The sequence below is a fragment of the Stenella coeruleoalba genome (assembly GCF_951394435.1).
Source record: "Stenella coeruleoalba genome assembly, chromosome: 1".
In the NCBI taxonomy this organism is placed as follows: domain Eukaryota; kingdom Metazoa; phylum Chordata; class Mammalia; order Artiodactyla; family Delphinidae; genus Stenella; species Stenella coeruleoalba.
In genome coordinates, this window is record NC_137169.1 from 90,339,835 (window position 1) to 90,364,257 (window position 24,423).

General features: G+C 32.5%; 1 protein-coding gene across 4 annotated transcripts in view; it reads right to left on the bottom strand.

Moving 5' to 3' along the window:
• The window catches only part of COL11A1 (collagen type XI alpha 1 chain), a 199,622-nt gene that overhangs the window by 81,213 nt on the left and 93,986 nt on the right, over positions 1 to 24,423 (bottom strand). For all 4 annotated transcript variants that reach the window (XM_079934210.1, XM_079934208.1, XM_079934211.1 and 1 more), the window contains 13 exons: positions 23,975 to 24,028; positions 23,813 to 23,857; positions 22,572 to 22,625; positions 22,085 to 22,129; positions 21,780 to 21,833; positions 21,273 to 21,317; positions 16,988 to 17,041; positions 15,843 to 15,887; positions 13,666 to 13,719; positions 13,541 to 13,585; positions 9,479 to 9,532; positions 7,768 to 7,875; positions 4,762 to 4,815 (listed from right to left, as the gene is read on the bottom strand). In XM_079934210.1, the coding sequence (XP_079790336.1) occupies positions 4,762 to 4,815; positions 7,768 to 7,875; positions 9,479 to 9,532; positions 13,541 to 13,585; positions 13,666 to 13,719; positions 15,843 to 15,887; positions 16,988 to 17,041; positions 21,273 to 21,317; positions 21,780 to 21,833; positions 22,085 to 22,129; positions 22,572 to 22,625; positions 23,813 to 23,857; positions 23,975 to 24,028 (711 nt within the window). The remainder of the gene's footprint in view (positions 1 to 4,761; positions 4,816 to 7,767; positions 7,876 to 9,478; positions 9,533 to 13,540; positions 13,586 to 13,665; positions 13,720 to 15,842; positions 15,888 to 16,987; positions 17,042 to 21,272; positions 21,318 to 21,779; positions 21,834 to 22,084; positions 22,130 to 22,571; positions 22,626 to 23,812; positions 23,858 to 23,974; positions 24,029 to 24,423) is intronic.

A 24,423-nucleotide genomic window follows, 5' to 3' on the forward strand; every position in this document is an offset into this window, starting at 1 on the left:
TATTGTATTCTTATACTTATCACTTTTTAGTTGAGTATTTTACACCTTTAGAACTGGGTCAAATCATAAAGACTAAAAATCTTCTTCCATCTTTTCTGTTTGATGTTTGAATGTGGTTAGATCTAACTGAGACTCTAAGTCAGACAGTTCAGCATTAGAATCTGTTTGTGGGATTCTGAAGACATAAATTCAAGACTTATGTTTGTCATGCATTCAATTAAGTAATTGGGTACATTACTATAGTATAATAATGAGTACAGTTTTTTCTTCTATAAAATGAGAGCAATCATCTGCATCTTACAGGTACTTTGAAATTTATAGGAAATCGGAATAAAGGAAAGCAAGGTATAAAAATGATAACGATAGCTAACAATAAATAATGATTATTTAAAGATGTAATAAGCACTGTAAAAGCATTATGTAATTTAATCCACAAACAGCTACATTTTACAAATGGAATACGATTCCCCTATTTTACCTTGTACCTATGTCCAGATTTTCATCTGCTGAGAAATTTCTTTGAACATGACTGTAATTGGTTTGCCTTGTCATTGTATCACGAAATAGAGCAGATTAGGGTTCAATCCTTGCTCCTCAACTTACCAATAACTATGAAACCCTGGGAGGGGTTGGCTGGGGGGATTTCCAAACACTCACTATTTTCCTGTTCCAACCAGTGCATGGATTAAATGTCTAGCAAAGAGTAGTAGACATGCAGATTTTACACACTTCCCCATGCACTGAGGAAGATGTAACAGCCTTCTTTGACTTGAATACATCTTTGTGTTTTGTTTTGTTTGTTTGTTTGTTTTTGATTTACAATGTTGTATTAGTTTCAGGTATAAAGTGAATCAGTTACACATATGTATATCTGTATTCTTTATTCAGATTCTTTTCATTACAGGTTTTTACAAGATATTGAACATAGTTCCCTGTGCTATACAGTAGGTCCTTGTTTATCTATTTTACATGTAGTAGTGTGTATCTCTTAATCCCAAACTCCTGATTTATCCCTCCCTCTCTGTTTCACCTTTGGTAACCATAAGTTTATTTTCTATGCCTGTGAGTCTATTTCAGTTTACACTCACTTGGATTGAACTAACCTAAAGTAATCTTTCTCCAAGTGATAAATGCTTCCTCTGTATCAGAATAATCTGGAGTGACTGCTAAAAGTGTGGACTGTCAAATCCCACTGCAGACATACTGAGACAGACTCTCTGGCATTGCATTCCTGGACCCTGCAATTTCCCCAGGTGAAACGTACAGAATGGATGTTATAATTTATATTTCCTCCACAAGTCAGGAAAATTTTATATGAAGCCTTACGGGATTTGATGGACAAAACTTAGTATGAGCTGCTAAACTTCATTTTAGGACCTGTTTAGCAATATATTCTAATTCATGCTTATAGAGACCACTATGTGATCAACCTGAGGACAATTTTTAGGACATGTAATACTCACACAATGGGGGAAAATGTCTGCAAATGACATTTTTTGAAGGGCTTTCAAAGCCTTTTCTCTTTCTCGAGAGAGAATCAGTTAGTTATACCTGGTAGAATATTACTATGTGACTACTCTAGGAATTTGACAAGTGAGTATAATCCAATATGAAAGTAATTCACTTCTATCAAATTCAATTTGAGGACAAATATTCATCTGTCCTGAGTGGAACACAAACACATTTATAGAGACTCCATTCAAATAAATTGCTCTTATGCATCAATTTCACGTTTAATAAGTTTATTTTCTTACATGGTTTCTGCTCTTAGAAATTTATGGGAAATAGACAAAAATGTCCAATCCACCAACTAAACAGTTTGTAATATATGGGCATATTCTTCTTCTTTTCTCACATAAAAATTATCACCAAAATATACAGTTTCCATGAAAAGACATTATCTGCTTTTAAATGGAAAAAATAAACAGCCAACAAAAGGCCAAAAAGTCAAAGGTTAATAGTGAAATTGGCTCTTTCAGTGAACTGAAAATTTCAAAATTATGTTAAATTGTTTTAAATATAAATGAATCCTACCTTAAAATAGATTTTACTTTTTGAAATAGCTATCATTTTATAGTGCATATGGCAGTGCATCTTTTAAATACTCAGTATGGTTTATATTACTAGTAAGATATTGGATAAATTATATTGCCTAATTATAGTCCTTAAATTGCTTGAAAGGGATTGGCAGCCGAATTTCATTTTTAGTACAAAAAAGACTTAAATCTATTCAAAATTCATTGGCTTCCACATAGGAAAAATATGAAACTATCTTTGATGCATCCATCATTTTTTTGTTTTAGAACTGAGAAACATAAATGGTTTTGACCATAGAAAAAAGTTATGAAGAAAAGTAATAGAAAAAAATAAAGACCAAAATTTCAGACATTTAGGTTAAAGGGTAAAAATAAAATGTTTGATTCCTCTAGGAAGAAATATTTCTCTCTAGTCATTCTGGCCCATTTTGTAAATAAAAATAAGTCAATGAATATTGAATAGAGGATTGACTTAGGAAAAACAGAAAAAGATAAAAATGTCAAATAAACACTTAATAGAAAATTGTACTCATTCATGTAACATGTAAAAAACGTTTTCCACTTTTAAATCTAAACACTACCACATTGCAATTCAATTTAGTAATTAGATACAAAATTTACCAAATAATCTACGAATAGTTTAAAGTTGTGGGTTATGAAGTAAATATCTTCTTTTACTCAAAGCACTTGTTAAAATGCTTGACATTTGAAAGGCAGGTAACTAGGTGACAGGACAATGTATTAGAGACAGTATTTAAAAGGTAAAAATTATTAATCAGTGTTCTAAATGCAGGCAGAAACATATAAATGATGCTTGCATTATTTTAAAATCATAGATTAAATGAATCTTATTTTAGAAAGGCTCAATTACCTCCTAGCATACAAGGAAATATATTCTAGAAATTCAGTGAAATATTATAGGACAAAACCACATAGCAAGCCTAAAATACCGTTGCCACATGATGATGAGTCACAAGTTCATGCAGTTCACATTAGGAGGGAGGATATTTTTGTCTCTCATTGTTTATCTGTGAAACATTAATAAATATATATTTGGGGATTATTATCCCCAACCAGGATGTATTCTTTTTTTTTTTTTTTTTTGCAGTACGCGGGCCTCTCACTGTTGTGGCCTCTCCCGTTGCGGGGCACAGGCTCTGGACGCGCAGGCTCAGCGGCCATGGCTCACGGGCCTAGCCGCTCCGCAGCATGTGGGATCTTCCCGGACCGGGGAACGAACCCGTGTCCCCTGAATTGCCAGGAGGGCTCTCAACCACTGCGTCACCAGGGAAGCCCAGGATGTATCCTTTTTTTTTTTTTTTTGCGGCACGTGGGCCCCTCACTGCCGCCGCCTCTCCCGTTGTGGAGCACAGGCTCCGGATGCGCAGGCCCAGCGGCCATGGCTCACAGGCCCAGCCGCTCCGCGGCACTTGGGATCCTCCCGGACCGGGGCACGAGCCCGTATCCCCTGCATCAGCAGGCAGAGTTCCAACCACTGCGCCACCAGGGAAACCCCCCAGGATGTATTCTTATATACTAAACCTGTCTAGCCTGAATGGATCAAACAGGGATAGATAGATGACAAAGATATAGGTAAATAAATAATAGATAAATAGATAGATAATCTCATGTGCATATAATTACCTTAATATTAAGAACCAAAATTTACATATTAAATCATTTAACCGTTTAATGTAACTAGTCAATACATCAAATGCAGCCTTAACAAAGTTTTATAATTAGCTCAAGGAAAATTAGTACACCAAAGTAAACATGTATTTTTAAAACTTCTTTTTGCTTAAAATATGTATATTTCAAATAGTCAAAAGTAGAATTTGAGTGCATTGAGTGCACGGGTTGAATGGTGCCCCTGCAAAAGATATATCTAATATCCAAATGTTCTAGAATCTGCAAATATTACTTTATTTGGAAAAAGGGGTCTTTGTAGATGTGATTAAATTAAGGATCTTGAAATGAGAATATCCTGAATTATCCAAGTGGTCTTTAAATCCAATGACAAGTGTCTTTATAAGAAGAGACGATACAGACACAGAAAAAAATCCGTGTGGAGAAGGTGTTGGAGATTGCACACAAGCCAAAAAGTGACTGGGGCCACCAGAAGATGGAAGGGGTAAGGACAGATTCTCCCACAGGGCTTTTGGAGGGAGCATGGGCCTGCTGACACCTGGATTTTAGATTTCTGGCCTCTAGAACTGTAACAAAGTCAATTTCCATTGTTTTAAGTCACCAAGTTTGTGGTGATTTGTTACAGTAGCCCTAGGAAACAAGTTCTGTGGAAATGAGGGAAAATAAAGAGGATGAAAGAAGAGTCATTCTTCCTTTAAAAAAAATATGTGGTCATTCAAACCTTCAGGGTACCAGAAAGGAAATCAAAAGCTATTATCCATCACCTGTCATCTACTTAAAGCTTCTATATATATTAATATACTGCCGTGGAATAGTCCTTATTCCACTTACAAGGAAGTGGCTGACTGTGCCTTCCTTTCATGAGTCTGTCTCTAAAATACTCCAATCAAAAATCACCTAAGATCTCTGAACTCTCTGCACTCCAGGTGCCCACACTGCCTCTGACTTTCCCTTATAAGATTATATTTTAAGGATTCATCATCTCTATATTACAAACTGAAAGGTAACCATAGATGATTAATTTTAAGTGTATCTACAAAAGGCTGATAAACTGTAAAAATCAAGCTAATTATTTTACCTTTGGACCTTGTCTTCCTGGATATCCTGGTAATCCTGGAACACCAAGTTTCCCCTAAAGTTAAAATAATAATAATAATAATCAATTCTAAGATGAATTAAGTTTAAATGATGCTTTTAGTCATTTTTCTAGAAGTTAGAACCACATATTTGCACATTTGAAAGGAAGATTTGCAAGTTTTTGCCATTCTTTACTTTCATTATATTTCTTAATTTGAATAGGGAAAAAAATGTTGCTAATGCTATAATGTTCACTAACTTAACCTCTGTTGTCTAAGTGACAGTGCCTTCTTTAGTGACATAGAACACTGAGTAAAAAGAATTCTAGGACTGTTTGTGAGCTAAAGAATATGCTAAGAAATCATCTAACTTTTATGAACATTAAATACTATTTAAAATTAATGGATGTAGTTAGAACTGCATGTAGATCTTACCATTCCAACTAAAGGTAATCTATTTGATAAAATTATTTCATTTCTCACTGTAAATATAAAGCAAGCAATCATAAGTTAACATTTTTTTTGCTAAGTAAGGAAAGTTTAAATAACTATACTAAGAAATTTGAACCTGATTTTTTTTTTTTTTTTTGCGGTACGCGGGCCTCTCACTGTTGTGGCCTCTCCCGTTGCAGAGCACAGGCTCCGGACACGCAGGCTCAGCGGCCATGGCTCACGGGCCCAGCAGCTCCATGGCATATGGGATCTTCCCGGACCGGGGCACGAACCCGTGTCCCCTGCATCAGCAGGTGGACTCTCAACCACTGCGCCACCAGGGAAGCCCTGAACCTGATTTTCGAGCAAAGTTTCTTCTTTTATTCAAATGTCTGAATAAATTGGGTTAATAAATACCAAATGGTGAGAGATATAGCTAAATAATGATTTTTGTGGAGTGTTAATTCCTACAGGTGGGAACTTGAATATGCAGCTATTTTCTTCCAGTGCAATGAGATTACCTCTCAATCTGATAGTGCTGAAACCTGATAAATTACAGTGAAGCCCAAAGTTGTATAACAAATACTAAGAGGTTTAAAATGCTAAACTAACAAAATTGGCCCCTTGTGCAAAGCATTGAATTAAAAACATGAGTAGAGAGAAAATAAAATTAAAATAAATGAATTGAATAAAATATGTTTGTGGAATTTTACTGTGACATTTTCCTTAAGATCTTATGAAAGTACATTTCATATATAAAATATTATTTATCAAAGTCTTAAACATTAACAGACACACAGTATCATTATTTCCCATGTGCATTTACATGAAATAAGAATAAAAACAAACAAGTTCAAATTACTATATATATAACATTAATAGATGAGCAGGATTTTATGAAAAAATAAATATTTTACTGGATGAAGCAAGGCAAGAAGTTAGGAATATAGTTTATGACCTTGTTATTATAGGTTGAACTAAACAGTTGTCTGATTCATGATCAACACTGCATAGGTAAGCAGTCTTCAGATGGAAAACATTCAAACAAGCCTTAAGAAGCATACTTATAATGATGTCCCCTTGGATAGAGTAAGTTATCACAGCTTGTTTTATGCTACTGATTTCAAGGTTAATTAAATTCTCTAATTATTATCAGAAAACTTTTGTAGTCTATGTTAATACTACATTAGAATGTAAGTTCATTCATTTTAGAGTCATTTAAAAATAAATCCAGACAGAAAATTTCTTTGTATTTTCAGTGCGGTGATAAGCAACTTCAATAAAAGGGAAAATTCTAATGAAAGGTGAAAGATGAAGCACTGCGGGGTAAAGTCCTGATGCCTCAGAATAGTTTGTGGGACCGTTTACACAGAATATAGTGGGGTTGAGAAAAGAGGAAGGTCCTAGAGTATCCTTAACTATTGGCAAGTGAACACTTTAAGTAGAAGGGTCATAGGCCTTGTAAGCCCTTATTTCCCCAATCCTATCTTTTCCCTCCGTTGCCTAAACACAATGACATTATTAATCAGTTTACAAGCCACAACTGAGAGTATGAAACTGTAGAAGAACTACGATATCAGATGACTCATAATGACATGAGGAAATTATTTTTTATTTGTCTAGTCACAATTCTTATACAATCCTTATATATTTTCCTTCTGGGATAGGATGGTAAGGGGCAGAGATGACAATTTTCTTACATAGCATGGAATTTCCATATTTATAGAATAATGGCATGCTCACTATAAAAATTGGAGAATAGTCATATTTACAAAAAAATGGAAATCATTTGATTTATATCACCTAGAGATAATTATTATTTATATTTTCCTTCAGTGTATATAATCGGAAAGCATTTGTCATAGATATTTCTAGTTTTGTCTTAATTTAACTTCAGGTTCATTATAAGACGTTTACAATATCACTAAATATTCTACGAAGGTATAATTTTAATGTTGCCTAATATCCTATCTAAATGTAAGTATAATGATTGCAAATATTTTTTGACATTATGCATATAGCCCAGTGGCTCTTAAAGCAATTAATATTAATATTATCTGGGGATATTTTAAAACATAGTGGTGCTTGAGTTAACCCCAGATTAAAATTAAAACCTTTTCAAGTTTGGCCTGAACATCAGTAGTTTTTAAAACATTTATCCTGTAAAAATATATGTTAATGTGGTAAGAGTGGAAAAAGGACATTTTGGTTTGAGGGCCAAAGATGATTCAAGTTGTTCAAAAATAATAAGCAAACCATCTTTGATTGGTTCTTTCAGCCTTCATTAATCACGCTCAAATTCTGCACTTTTAATATAGAAGAGCATTAAGAGTGGTTGATTCTACATGGCCAATGGAAGCAGAAGGGACTAGAAAATAAGGAAGAGTGAAAGAGGATAAATGTGCCCGTCTCACGATTATACTTCTAAGTAGTAATATGGATATGAAACTGAAATTCAAAAAATTGAAATTCAATAAAACCCTCTAGATTTACATCACAGGTGATTAAAAACACCCTAAAATCACAGTGAAGCATCATCTACAAGAGGACCTGTGAATTTAAAGTTGCTCCCTAACCTTCTCTCCTGCTTGACCAGCAGGACCGGGGTCTCCGGTCGGACCTGCTCGACCTTTGGGGCCTTCAGGGCCATCTTCTCCTCTTGGACCTACTTGACCAACTTCCCCCTGAAACACAGAGTAACAACGTTCTTGTAATTTAAAATATCTTGGAGACTGAATGGCAGAAATTATAGTCTATCAAAAACTTATATTCTTCAACTCTTGGTTTGTTTACTCACATATTACATATGACAAAGAGGCTTGAAAGTATTTGATTTCATCAATCTTTCAATTAATAAACTACTCAATGCAGTCTGAAAGTTGAAAAACTACAGAAGCCCTACATTAAATTAATTTTAATACATTGTGCTGCAGAAAGAGAGAGAGAAAAAAAAATAAGAATCAAAATTAGACACCGTAGGTTGGCTGAATATGCTACACCAAAATATGCCACTGTGGCATAAGGATTATTTTGAACTGAAGGCAATTGAAAAAAGCGGATACAAAAAAAGTTCTCTACCCACCCCATACTTGCTTAAAAGAAAGGCACAAATTTGCAAAGGTGTCTTTCCTCCCCTCTCTACTAGAAAGGACAAAAATTAATCAGTAGTGATAACTAGACCCTTACCAGTCCAGAGTCAGAAGCAGGTACCAGTGGAATCTACCTATGCAACAAACTTTACAACTAGCCTTTATATACCATCAGTTTCCCATATATCTGCCTTCCCACAATTTACAGTACTAGAAACTCGAAGTCCTTTCCCTGCTCAAAATTTATTGTTCCTTTGCTAAAATGCTATACAAGCCCCAGTTGTAACCACTCTATTTAGTTACTCGTCACTGAGTGTTCCCATGTATAATCATGATACATATGCTAGCAAACTTCTGTTTACTTTTCTCTTGTTCATCTGTCTTGTGTCAGTCTAATTTTACAGGGCACCAGCCTGAGAACCTATCAGGGTAATAGGGAAAATAATTGCTCCTCCCAGGTGATAGCAACTTTAGAAATCACCGTTTGGAACACAAGAAAAATGTCTCTGTTTTAAACTTGGCTTTCGCATTTAAGGTATTAGGAACTGGAATGTGTAAGTTATTGCCCCTATCCCGGACACAGGCTTTCTGTGCATTTTAGGAAAATCAATATTCTATAGTATCCTTTTTTGCTTAAATTTATTAGATACTATTATACTAGTTATAAAATAAATCTTCCCAATAAAATTTAATTTACTTTAGGTGACACAATTTTGTTTTCAAAGTACTCATTAACAGAAAAACAGTGTACTATTTCTACATTCAAAAATTCAAGACAACTATATAGTGAACATTCATAAAAGTTGCAGATAGAGTTTCCAGGCAGCATAGCTCACTATATGTGAACAAAATTTAAAACAAATCTATTGAATTAATTATGTAAAACAATTTGATCATCATTTTAGAAAATATCTGTAAACAATAATACCATATATATAATATACTATATATTATGTATATATATTATATATATATATAAAACTATGGATGTTCTGGGACATATAGAGATTTAACATAACATCTACAAAACAACTGATACTATATTATCTCTACAAAAATTAAACACCTAATCTTCATATAAAAATGGAAGTGAAAAATATCACGGGTAGTACATTTTTATTTATCCTGTGTTTGCAATATTTAATTATAAGAAGAAACACACAAATGTATGTATTAGTACAAATTTCTTTCTACTTACTCTGTCACCTTTAAGACCCATGTCCCCTTTGAATCCTGGAAAACCATCTTCACCCTAAAAAGTATAAGTAATAAAACAAGTGTTTAATCAATTGTTTCTATGAATCTAAAATATGACTACGCAAATTATGAGTACTGGTAATTAGGAAAAATTGTTCTGAGAAATAAGTACCTTAGTTGTGAAACCTCCTCTTCCCTATTTTAACCCTTTATCCCCAGTATCCTCCCATTTTCCCATAATTAATGCCTCTAAGTTAACAGAAAAGTTTTCACAAATGTGTCCATTGAATCTTCTCTATCTTATAGGGGGGAATAACCATTTTCTTATAACAAAATGTATCCTATGTTATTTGAACAAAGAAAAAGTAAAAATTTAATTAATTATATTAACTTTGGATTACAAGAACTCTGGACAACCAAATAAAATGTCTTTAATTTACTGATATATAACTAAGAATTTTATATCATTCATTTTGTCTCCTGTGCTTTAGGTAAATGTCTTCTGACTCAACTTGTTCTCTAATTACAATCTCTCTTCAGGTGAAGAATAAGCAAATTAATATTATCCTTAACGTGTAAATAGAGATTGCTTATCATCACATCATATGCACAAACAAATGATGCTGAAAACTGGGTATCCTTTAGCAAAGAGAGGAGAAATTTTGACTATGAAAATATTTCCTGTCATTTTTACTATATGCAGACTTTTAAGAAATAAGCTTCATCAATAACCTTCCTGTCTCTTAATTTCAAGAAAAAATTTAAATTCCTAAGGAATAATCATTCATGTATTCAATAGCATTAATTGAGCAATAACTCTGTTCAGAGTATTGTGGAGTAATTTGAAGTTTTTGTTTTACCAATAATTTGTATTAATTTTGGTACAGGTGGAATAGAATGGGTGTTTAGAGAAGAAAGACATGAGGATGATGATAATGATGATGATGTGCTGTGCTGGTGCTGGTTCTGGTGAGGTAAGAAGTGAATCTGGAGATTTGAGGGGGCAGTTGGTACCTTAATTAGCAGTTGGAGAATAAGCATTCATGTATTCAATAGCACTAATTGACTTGCAGAGTTTGAGAAAAAGGCATGTCAGGCCAAGTCTGAGAACAGAGCTGAGAAGATTAGTTCCTACACTTCCACATCCTGCTACCAAATGAGCTCTACAAAACATAAAACTGATCACGTCAGTTTTGCTTTAAAATACTTCAATGGTTCCAAAGTGCTAATGATGAATATAAGCTGCCATCCCCCCTCTCCTTCCTACCATGATCTAGGCTTTGTTCACCTCTATAGTCTTATCTTTGGTCTTAAATCTCCTCTCTACTTCCATCCAACACACTGATTTTAGAAAAACTGAATTACCTGTATTTCCATTTGTAATTCTTGCATTGGTTAACTACTTACACATACACACACATCTGCAAATCCTTTTCCTTCTCTGTCTACCTGGTGATACTTTCCTCTTCTTTTAGGATTTAGTTCATGATTCTGCTATGAAGTTTTCCATGACCTCAATATTTCCCCCTTAAAATTAACCTCTTTGTCCTGTGTGCCCCACTGAACATTTAGCATTATAAGATAACATCCTGCACTTAATAGATCATAGGTCTCTTTCTTTCTATTAAATGGTCAAAACCAAGAATCATGCCTAATTAACCTCTGAATCTCCAGTGCCTAGTACATTTTGACCCTCAAAAATCATGATATTTAATAAACATTTATTGAATGTACATTTGGAACCATCCTTGCCTCAGTGCTAGTTTGGTAAGGTATGCTAAGGTCCAGAAAATATCAGGTTATGATGGATATATGAGACTTAGACTTGGAAAAGGAATCCAATCTGATATCCTATCTAAACATAAGAATTCTGACAGGTCTAAAAGTTTTGACACAAGCATAATGTTTTCAACTTTCTGGCCACAAAGTAGCCTTGTGGAATTAGGATTCTCTCTGCACTGAATGCAATTGTGCAATAGCAGAGGAGTAAAAGCTGAAAATGACCACTTAACTTCCTATTGACTGGTATCTTCAATACTTTCTCCCTAGAGAGAAAGGCAATTACACAGTTGCCAAGTTTAGTTTAAAAAAATACTGCACTCTATGTCTAAAATCAGTAACAGTTTTTAGGATATTTTGTCCGGGAGAGATTTGTTTTTTAAGAGAGCATATAGTGGACTAGATGATATTTCTGTCAAAACTTTGTTTTCAATACATTTGCAATTTAAAAATACATTAGATGACTCAAGTTATTAAGAATATCCTTACAATAAGTGACATTTTTAAAACAAATAACACTTTCAAGCTACTAAGATTTCCAGTCCTTAAATTATCAAGTCTGAATTAACATTTTTTAAAAGTAGACAGATTTTTAGAAAACATGTAAAAAAGGAATTCACCTGTGCCACTTGGTTAACTGGATTATGTTGCTTAAGTTCTAAGGAACAAATCTGAGTCTAAACAATGGAGAATTTTACTCTAGTTAGGGTTCTAACTTGGTATTTCACCTTTGGTTAATTAATTAATATTGTTATTCATAAAAGAAAATAATTTCAACTTCCTTCTTCATCTCTTATGAGATAAATGGTCAATTATAATATATACTCAGAAAAACAAAATAACCAATAATCTCAAATTGTTTTCCTACATATAAGCAATATATATTTATTTTTTTCCTGAGTAGGTTTTTCCTCATATATCTCATCATCTATAATTTTATTTTCCTTTGTCATTTGCTACTACCCCCCTTTCCTAAAAGTTCACAACTTTCCCACACCAATTAAATGCCTTTCCTTTAAACACTGCCCTCCCTAAAAATCCTTCGTGGGCACTAATTCCAGAGAAACAATTTGAATTGATATTTAAATGTATTACCAATAAAAATTGAGATTCCAAATTCCAAACTGAGACAATATATTTTTTTGCATAGGCAACTTGCAAGTAATTACAAGTTCAACACTGTCCAAACTACCATTGTGCTAGCTCAGTAAGACACTATACCCTGAAGTTCATCTGTGATGACCAAGATGAATTAGGATTCAAATCAAAGTAGCTTTGATTTAAGTGCATGACATTTTTTCACACAGTAGAATTGTCAATATAGTTGCATACTTTGACAGTGCCTCAGTATGTAACCTATTTATTCTTTTCAGAAAAATAAAATATAATGTATATAATAAGTCCATCCCTTCTTGTTATCTATTCCTTACTGATATCAAATCTATTCAAGGTGTTTTTGATAATATTATGATTGTGGGAATAAACAGTTATCCTTGAAATCAAAATGTGTATTGCATATATTTCTCACCAAATCTACCAACATTTTATACTTAACTTTGTTTTATAAAATGAAATATAGTAAGAATTAATGCAATAGTGATTCTGAGTAATGTTATTCCATTTCAACACAATCATTGAAGGATTTGGGAGCTATACATTTAATGTTAAACACTTACATGAAAAAAATCTCAATTTTGTTTTCTTCATCAAATTAAACTATCAGCACTCTTTAAAAGAATGCACATTCTTTCAGCCACCTTTACTTGGCTTTAATCTTAATTTCCTTCTTATTAAAGCTTTTGCTGTGCATGCAGTATCACATATGTAGTCTTCCTGTTCCCCCAGTTGATTCATGTTACTTCTAACTTTCATATTTTGCACTTCATTTCAATTTATAAAATTTGGGGATTTTAGTAGAGAAAAAAATGGAATAAACATTCCTCTGTTATACATATAACTGGATCTAATCCAAGCATAACAAACTAATCATAAGGCCAACTTATAATTTAGAAAAGTTAAACACATGTAAGAAAAAAAGGGATGCAGGATTGATTCTGTTTATGACATAGCTTTTTTTTTTTTTTTTTAAATAATGTAGTCATCACCTGAGGATATAAGACTTCTAAAGTTTCCAGGATATAGAGTACAAAATTAGACTTGCATTGTTTGGTACATAAGTAATCACTCAATATATTTGAGAAATGGAATATCTGTTCAATAAACTTAAATTTTTTATACAATAGGTATATAGCAATTAAAATCACCTAAATAAATTATGTTTTACCTTTTCACCTTTAGAGCCCTTGAGACCTCTGACACCATCTGCTCCCTATGGAATAAATTAGAAGGATTAAATAACTATAATATTTTACATTGAAATTAAATAATGTAGGAAAAAATAATATTTACCTTTACTCCTCGGGGACCAGGGTAGCCAATGGGACCCTGTGGACCAGGAGGACCCTGAAAAAGACCCATTGCAATTTAAATACATAATGCACTGAAAGTGCCCCTCACTCACAACATACCATAATTTTACCAAATAATCTATAAGAACATGGTATTTTTCTACTTCTGGTTAAGATTTCTTTGGTACTTTATCATTTGTGTCTAAAGTCAGATATCATGAACAAATCATGTGATGAGCCTTACCTACTCCAAACTTATATATTCATGCAAAAAGTAAGATAAATATTATGAATATGTGAAATAATATAAGTAATTATATAATTAATAACTGATTTTCTAAGCCTGAAAAAATCTGATGTCTTCAATGTCTACAATAAACAATTATAGGCTAGCCAAAAGGATAAATAATTTCTAACCAAAAACTAGCATTAAATTTATTACATTCCAAATCAAAACTACAATGAGGTATCACCTCACACCAGTCAGAATGGCTATAATAAAAAAAATCTACAAACAATAAATGCTGGAGAGGGTGTGGAGAAAAGGGAACCCTCTTGCACTGTTGGTGGGAATGTAAATTGATACAGCCACTATGGAGAACAGTATGGAGGTTCCTTAAAAAACTAAAAATAGAACTACCATATGACCCAGCAATCCCACTACTGGGCATACACTCTGAGAAAACCATAATTCAAAAAGAGTCATGTACCACAACGTTCATTGCAGCTCTATTTACAATAGCCAGGACATGGAAGCAACCTAAGTGTCCAACGACAGATGAATGGATAAAGAAGATGTGGCACATATATACAATGGAATATTACTCAGCCATAAAAAGAAAATAAATTGAGTTATTTGTAGTGCGGTGGATGGACCTAGAGTCTGTCATACAGAGTGAAGTAAGTCAGAAAGAGAAAAATAAATACCATATGCTAACACATATATATGGAATCTAAAAAAAAAAAAAAAAAAAAAAAAAAAGGTTCTGAAGAACCTAGGGGTAGGACAGGAATAAAGATGCAGACATAGAGAATGGACTTGAGGACATGGGGAGAGGGAAGGGTAAGCTGGGACAAAGTGAGAGAGTGGTATGGACATATATACACTACCAAATGTAAAATAGATAGCTAGTGGGAAGCAGCTGCATAGCACAGGGAGTTCAGCTCGGTGATTTGTGACCACCTAGAGGGCTGGAATAGGGAGGTTGGGAAGGAGGGAGATGCAAGAGGGAAGAGATATGGGGATATATGTATGTATATGTATAACTGATTCACTTTGTTATACAGCAGAAAGTAACACACAATTGTAAAGCAATTATACTCCAATAAAGGATGTTAAAAAAATTTATTGCATTCACATCATCAAGAATATGATCAAAATTATATATTTTCCATGGCTGGCTTCATTTCACTAGTCTACCTAAAGGAAATAATGTATGATATACAATAGTATATATTATACAATAGTAATGTTGACTATTTTAATAAGAATCCAAAATTAGCTACTCTAAATAAAAATGATCTTACCCTGCTACTGTAATCCAAAATAGTATTAACATTGAAAGCTTTTATTTTGTTATTTTATTTAGATATTTTGATATTCATTGCTCTTACAATTTAGTCTCCTCTTATGTAAAGGTTATCAGAAAGTAATAAGTACAGATAAAATTCAAGTGACATAAACACTTTAATGATATTCAGTAGTTCTTGTCCAATTTCATTATTATTACTTATGGTCATTTACTCCACATATACTACATAGGCAGAATGTGGATTTATTTCTTATCATGAGAATATTTTTAGAAAAACAGAGAATGCTAGTCTAATTGATCAAATTGCCAATGCAAAATTAAAAGTTATCTAAGACACATCTTTTTTATACCCTAAATAAAAAGCAACTATAGAAACATGATTTATATCTAAATGCTAGCAAAAATTCTTTTGAGAGTAAAGACATATTACAGGTAGTGAATAACTATTTTCTGGCACTTAGTTTCCAATATTCATATCCCTAAATGATCATCGAAGAATATGATGTATATATATATATATATATATATATATACACACACACACACACACAGACACGCATATATATATATCGTAGAAATGATCAAAGTAAGGCATTTTCTCTAGGGGATAAGGTGACAATATTTAAATGGATACTTTGTAACATACCAGAGAACCCTTTTCTCCAGACTGGCCTTCTTTTCCAGGATGACCCTACATTTATTAAAAATATAGACTGGTGAGATGCAATATTAATGGTAATTTATATTATGAAATTGTTCCCTTTTTTCCCATCTGTTGAGGTTTTACTCTTTATGTTTCAAAATATATTGCACATTTTGCATCAGTGTATATGGCTTTAAATAACACTAGAAACTGAGGCATTTGGAAAGAAACATAGTAAGTTTATATTGCATGGGTATAAGTTTCATCAACTACATAATACACTTGAGCGAGAGCTTGGGAAAAGCACATAACACATATTATTCATCAACAATTCAACCCCAGTCTCATTTAGAGTCTTACATAAAGGTGTTTCAATCTAACTTCTATTTTGCATATTGATCAAATAATCATACACACATCTTTAAAAAGCAACTAAAATACGTGGATATATATTTTAAAATATTGCAACATCATAAACACTAATGGTGTTTGTAATCAAGTTATCGAGAGTCACTAAATATTGCATAAAAACATACAGCTCCACAACAAATATACTCAATGAAAACAACTAGTTGCAGAATGAAAATTTTTGTACCCTAGCTCTGAGTAAGTAGTTTGAAGAGAAAAAAATAACAACTGTGGAGATTACATAATTACATTATTTATTACTATGTGATAAGATATAATAAACACTGCTATATTTCTAGAAAAGTAGGGAATCCCTGAAGGCAGAGGAATTTTCATGTAAGATGTCTGAGGAAACTTACAAAAGGTGAGGAATTTCACCTGGACTCTCAAGAAACATGTTCTTTGAAAAGGAAGAGAGAATGGAAAAGTGTTTTCTATGAAAAGAAAAGGACATAACAAAAGGTATAGCAATAGAAAATGTAAAGCACGCTAAGAGAAAAGTGAGTGGTAGGAAAATATGAGATTCTGGCCTAGGGTGGTCCAAAGCCCACTGGGAGCTCCTTAAAGAGTTTGCAATATGGAAGTGGCATGATGAAATAGCATTTTAGAGAGATCAATGTTTAATTATTGGCTCTACTGCTTTTATTACTGAATTCTTACAATCACTTCTAAAGCACATGTAAAATCTATTTTTGCAAATAACATATAGAAATTTTAATGACCAGGTAATTATTACTTACAGGAGGCCCATCAGCACCAGGGAGTCCTCCGAGCCCTGGTTTTCCTTGTGGTCCCTAATCAAATAGAGAAAAAGAATATTTTTCACTTAAAAATTGAAAATAATGAAAAGTCTGGCTTTGTACATAGTGATATACAGCCAATAAAATTCTTAACTTGAGTCACTGGCTTTCAAGCAACAAACATCTGAATACTTTTTAACATATTATGTAGAAGAAATGGTATATAAAGATAGATGAAAACCAAATTTAACATCTGTCAGAGACATGCAAGTTTTCATACTGCTTAATAGTCCTAAATGTGTCTTTTTAAATTAACAAGTTAGTTTTTGCATACCACAATAAACTGGAACTTATAGAATAAAAAGGAAAACAATATAGGTCAATATACAATCAATATACATTGATTTATATCATTGAAAAAGCAAATATTGGCTATTTCCAGCAATGATGTTAGTAAGTGCCAATTCACAGGGAACTATATTCAATACCTTGTGATAAAACATAATGGAAAAGAATATGAAAAAGAATGAACTAAATCACTTGGCTGTACAGTAGAAATTAATACAACATTGTAAATCAACTGTACTTCAGTAACTATTTATTCAACAGATTAATCTGTGTTTAATCACAGGGGATTTCAAATCTCATTTAATTTGATCATTGGTAAGGTTGGAACATGCTAAGAATGACTATTACAAGAAGTAGACCCTTCAATGGGAGAAAAATTGGCTTTCTGCTTAGAATAATTAATTTTATCAAGTCTTCAGAGCCTAAGCCATTATTGCTTACTGGTCAAGTCATTAGCCAGAATTTAGAAACAATTAAAAGGGCAAGGATATATCAGCAATCCTAGATGCTGGATGTAGGAGGATTTTTCCATTCTTAGAAAGTATTTAGAAAAAGCATTGTATTCATATACATGAATAGTACAGAATTTAACTAGAAAGCCTCACTTAAATCACTTAACAAGAAAGTCTCACTTAAATCACTATGGAACAACACACAAAAATAAAGGTAACCTTTAAATTGAAAATCTGGACTTTATAACTGAATTTAATTGCATCTCATTTACAGGATTTAAAAGATTCAATTCCCTTCACCACTCTGCAAAGTCATATACAGTTAAGTAATCTAACATTATGAAACAATTGTTATAAAACCTGTTTTTTTTAATGGCAGTATTTTGCCTTTCACTCAAATCATTTTTTCTCTCTCAGTAAATAGTCTTATTTCTTCAAAACAAAATGTAGATTACAAAGGCAAAACTATTCCAGTAATTATTATTATCAGCAGATATATTTCTAAGACCATGACCTTGTGTACAATACTACATGGATTTTATGTTGTTGCTATATATTTAAGGGTAGATGAGAAACACTAAAACTCTTGTACTATAGGATGATTTTTTTAATCAAGTTAAAATCAATCCATCTTTTTTAAAATGGAAGCTCCATGACAGTACAATATTTTGTCTGCTTTCTTAACTGCTTGGTGTCTCCCTACAGGAATGGGGACAAAGTTAAATGAATGAATGCCATATTTTAGATTTTAATAAAATAGTTATAATTTATTGTGTCTCTATGCACTATGTTAAGCAATATATATATATATAATATATTTATATGTATAGTATCCATTTTAAGTCTCAAGCAATTCCATGAAATATCAGCATCAAAGAGCTTGAGTAATTAACTAATGTTAATACATCACAGAATTGCAATATAAATGAATCCAGATCTGTAGCCATATCGTCAAAGTCCTTGCCTTTAACTAATATATATGTCGTGTCTTGCTTTTTCTTCTTTAGCTCCTATAGTTATACAATACCATTTGTTTTCTGTAAAGCCATTAACATATGTGATGTAAATTCTGAAGCCATAAATTAAATCACAGGACTTAACAGTATATTTAAGTTATCAACGTGTCAGAAAAGCAATATAGTTGTCATCCATTTTAGTTAATTAGCTTGAACTTTATAAAATCTTTTATCACAAATATAATAACAGCATAGGCTATGATAGCTTAGGACAAAAATATAAAAGTTATTGGGAATTAAAAATATATGACATTACTTAAATTATATTTAATTGTGAGATTATAGCATGATCCAACTGAAAACATTATTCACCAAGTTTTGAAAGACAAGGCTCTTGAGCCAGAATAAACAGAAAACAGTATATCATAAAGAAAATAAAAGTAATGTAGGTCCAAAATAAACTATATACCATAAATGCAATACAAATAAAATGCATTTTCTTCATGTTCTTGAGTTTCTTTCTCCTTTTGAAGGAAAGAGGCTGTCTTTGGACTCAAGAGCTGGATATGTTCAAAGCAGAGAAAGAAGCGGCTTGTGCTTAAAGACAGCTCTCTTCCTACCACAAGAAGTGCAGTGAATCAGATTCTATATTTTACCTGTGACTCAACAAAGGGAATTCAGATATAACAGCTTTCCTTAAAAGCAAATTCTTCCTAGAAATCCAGTTCAGAGATGATAAAATTATTGTAGAAAATTCAATAGGCATATGCCTCAAGTGCAATTTATGGTTATGATGAGCTAATCCGAAATATGTTAAGAATATATGTCCAGATTAAGATCTCTGATCTAAAGCAAAGATTTTAAATCACTTTTGGTACCTAACATCTTAAATAAATAAACCATTTTCCAATAGCACTCTAATACTGTAAACATATGGAAAATATGCACAGAGAAAAAGTACTTTAAAGATCATTTAAGTTTCATATGCTAATTCTTAACGTTAATAATAAGTAACTTGGTAAGAATGTTACCAAAGGACTTGAATATATATTTTACCAAAGAATATATAGAAAAGGTCAATAAGCACATGAAAATATGTTCAGCATCACTAGTGATTAGTGAAATGCCAGTTAAAACCACAATAAGATACTATTTCACACCAACAAAAATGACCATAATCAAAAAGAGAAGCAATATTAGTATTGTTGAGAATCTAGAGAAACTAGAATCCTCATAAAATGCTGATAGGAAGGAAATATGGTACAACCACTTTGAAAAACAATTGGAAACTTCTTAAAATGTTAAATATAAATTTACCATATAACCCAGCAATTCCACTTCTAAGTATCTACCAAAAATAAATGAAAACATGTCTACACAAATACCTTTTTACAAATATTCATAGCAGCACTATTCCTAATAGCTGAAAAGTGTACATAACTCATATGTCCCTCAACTGCTGAATAAGTAAACAAAATGTGGTGTATTCAATCAATGGAATACTACTTGGCAACAAAAAGGAGCAAAGTGCTGACACATGCTGCAATATGGATAAACCTCAAAAACATTATGCCAAATGAAGCCAGACACAAATGTCACATATTATATTCATTCATATGATTAAATTAAAATATTAATTTCGTTCCTATATCTTGTTCACATGAGATGTTCAGATAAGATAAATCTATAAAGATAGAAAGTAGATCAATGGTTGTCTAGCTTTGTGGGTGAAATGGGGAGTGCAAATTGACACAAGGTTTCTTTCTGGGGTGGTATAAGTATTCTAAAAATGTGATTGTGGCACAACTATAAATTCACTAAAAATCATTGACTTGTACACTTAAAATGAGTAAATTTTTAGGGTATGAAATTAACCCCAATAAAGTTGTTAATTTAAAAAATATTACATATTCATAGAAATCAACAAAAATAAGAAAAAAATATATTAGAAAGAATTAGGTAACACTGTGCTGTAACTATAGGGGACAGGAAATATTACTTAGGGAATCTGTCAGAGGAGATAAGGACAAAAGACATCTCTTTAATTAAAAACTTATTCTTGTTTTGATCCAGACATTGAGTTATTAAAAAGAACATCATTTGCCATTTATACATGAGAAACGGTGGCAATAATAACGTCACAATTTTCCCTTAATTAGACCTTGCTAAAAGCCTTTTGTCACAAGCAAACCTAATTACATTTTTTAAATAACGAGAAATAAAAGGAGAACCAAAATAAAGAGAAAACACTCACTCATATCAGTACATTTCTGAAATTAATATAGCTGAGAATGTCACATTTGGAAGTTATCCAAATGGAAACTCTGTGAAATTTTATCATTTACAGCTCAGAGACATATGAATGATTGCTGCTCACCCTGTGCTTTCATAATTTAACTCCAGATTAATTCTTTATATGCTGGGACATTTAAATATCTTATTAAAAACAGAAGGCAGGCCTTATACCTCCCTAAAGTTGACAACACAAGCTTGTTTACCAGACATTACTAGAACAACAGAATAACTTACTTTTTCACCGGGAGGACCAATTGGACCTTGTGGACCAGGAAGACCCTATTTTAAAAGAATTCATTTCATATATCAAGAATCACATCACAAGAATACACTTTTAAAATAGTAAATGATTAGCCCTCTATTTTACATGAAATGATTTATGAGAATCTATATATATATTCCCCCACATTCCCCAGAAAGTTTTGCAACACTATGAGGGGTTTTACATAAGCTACTCTTCTGGCAATGGATATGTAATGTGATCCTATTCAGAACCCTCCTGCAGGTGTCCTGGCATTCCATGAACACCGAATGACTCATTTTTCTCTTGGAAGAAAGAGGCCTCTGCAAATTTGCTCAAATTTTTTTTAAAAAGGAAAAACAAAAAAAAAGAATCGTCTTCCTACATTCACAATAAAAACCCTTAGCCCTACATAGAAAATTCTGAGGCTGTCAATTTTCTTGTATAAAGATACCATCTTATCCCATTATCTCAAAAAAGCTGTGACGGTTTAGACTTACTTGAGGTCCTGGATTCCCTTGCTGACCTGGAGGTCCAGGTTCCCCTTGGGGACCCTGCCATAGGAAAATATAAAGAGTCTTTAATAAAACTATTTCACATAATAGGTTTTTTCTTCTCAGTTGAAAAATAGTCCCCAAATCATGTTTCCCTATAGAGAATCCGGAAAATCTTGCAAAATATTAATGCTGGCAGAAGCACTTGGCAACACATTGTAAGAAATCTTAATTTTAGATTTAGCAACAAAAGTGGTTTGTTAGTACTTAGATTACAGAAACGAGTTATCTTATGGATATTTTCTACATACCATGTTCCCTTTTGGTCCTGTGGGGCCATCCACACCTGCGATACCCTTCAATGACGAAAAAAATATGCTTGAGTGTTAACAAGTTCAGATGCTACAATGGAAAATTTAGAAGACTAACCTAATAATATGACACCCAGTAGCCTAGGTTGACTAAAAATCATTTTAGAACTTAATGGAAATGAGGGAAAAAGCAAGGTCTATACTCTCCTCTCCATGCCCATGGAGACAACCTAACAGCATTTTCCACTGCGAGTTCGGAATTTGACATGAAACAATAAAATAGGTAAACTAAAAGGAAGAAAAAAGAAAGAAGCCAGTGGAGTAGGGTATGCTCAGTTAAACTGATAGGCAGCACCATTAGGTCTTAGAATATAACAGAGCAGTAAACCCTTGGCTGTCTACTGAAAGCTTTCACAGCCTCCTGGCTTTAAAAAGTCTGGTAACAAGCTTTCCCTAGGAAATCTTGAATGTTTTCAACAATACATACAGGCTGTCCTGTAGGTCCTGGAGTTCCCCTTGGTCCTAGCAAACCTCGTGGACCCTAGGAGGAAAAGAAAAACACATTCTCATAAGAAATGCCTTCAAAACATGCCTCTTCCTTTAAATAAATATTAATGTAATGTTTAGATTAAAATATTTGTTCATCTTCTTTTAATGGTGTTTAAAATGCCATTTTTATATGACACAAATATCTAGTGTTTATATTGATCCAAAAGCCAAGATGGACAAGAAAGTCTTTAATACAGAAGCTGTATCTTTTATTTTTATAAATTTACATATGAATCACTTGGGAAATTTTAAAAATAGGAAATATTTTAATGCTTTAAATAAGTCACTTTTGTGTCATATTCCAATTTGAATAGCAACACTGAATCTTATTAAATCTTATTATTCAATAAGTTAGACTACACAAATAGAAGAGTCCTGATTCTCATTTATTTTACAGTTAAGTAAATTCCATCATGAAAGAATATTCTACTGAGAGAAAGAAACAAACAGCTGGATAACTATGTTAGCAAGATTATAGAAACCATTTGCTTGATTTTTAAAATTATTATGACTTAATTAATTTCTTCTATTCTTCTTCCCCCTCCTCCATTTGTTCCTCCTTCTTTTCCTTCTTTAGAAAAGTGAATACAATGACTTACTGTCATATTCACTTGAGCTACTATGCCTTTTAGTTGACAGGCTCTATAATGTGGAAAACTAGGACTAAAACTAGGAGGCCTGCTTCTAGTCTGGTTCTTTGATTAACTAGCTTTGGGTAAACCTTTCCAATTCAGTTTCCTCATTTGTAAAAATCAGTGGAAAAAAGGATATAATCTAGTAAATTTTATAGTTCTATCTGGTATATACTAAGCACCTAATTTTTGTGTTTCTTCTGATAATAAGATTAATTTATCCTAAACACATAACTAGATTCTAGAGCTATTGATGATATAAAAACTGAAACAAAACAAAAAACAGCAACAAAAACTAGGTAAGGTTTTTGCCTGACAAGATGTTATATCCCACAATTTTTTCTCTTGATTTTCTAAGACTTTCTTTAACAAAAGAAGAGCTCTCAGTATCATTTTTAAATGTTTTTTTCACATAACATTACCTGCTTAGCTTAGGCAAGATGGCAATAGTCATCTGAGTTTATTATTGACTTTATATATGTAACACCAATCACTATTCCTTCAAAACGGGGTATTATTTAAAAAGAAAAAAAAGAAAGTTGCTTACAGCTTCACCTGGAAGACCCCTTGGTCCTATTTCTCCATCTTCTCCCTGTCATGGACAAAATGAGTGGGAGAGTGATGCAATCAGACAATGTAACATTTCAGCATGATTTTGTTCTATGTTTTAATTTTAAATATTTCTTAAAAGAAATGAAGTTTAATATACCCGCATTCCATCTTCGCCAGGAGGACCAGGAGGACCTTGGGGACCTCGTTCACCCTATTAAATAAATCCAAGTATAAGTAGAACACAAAATAAACTAGAATGTTTGTCTATCCTACAGCTATCCTACCAAATATAATGGAACATTTGCAGAAAAAACTTATGCTCTATTTTCCCTCCTCAAAAAGTTTCAAAGATAAATCATAATTTTACATTAACTGGCGTTATATATTAGTATGCTAGGAAAAAATATTCCCCCAATTTTGAAAACAAAAAGGTTTAAATGAAATTCCCAAATAATTTTCAGACATTTAATTATTACAAACTAATAGAAAAGTATTTTGCTGAAGACTGTCTTAAACATGGATACACTTTGCTGATTTTTATTTAATTTACATTTTTTCTGCTTCTAAAATAATTCTTATTAAATCAGCACAGTTCTAGAAGACTAA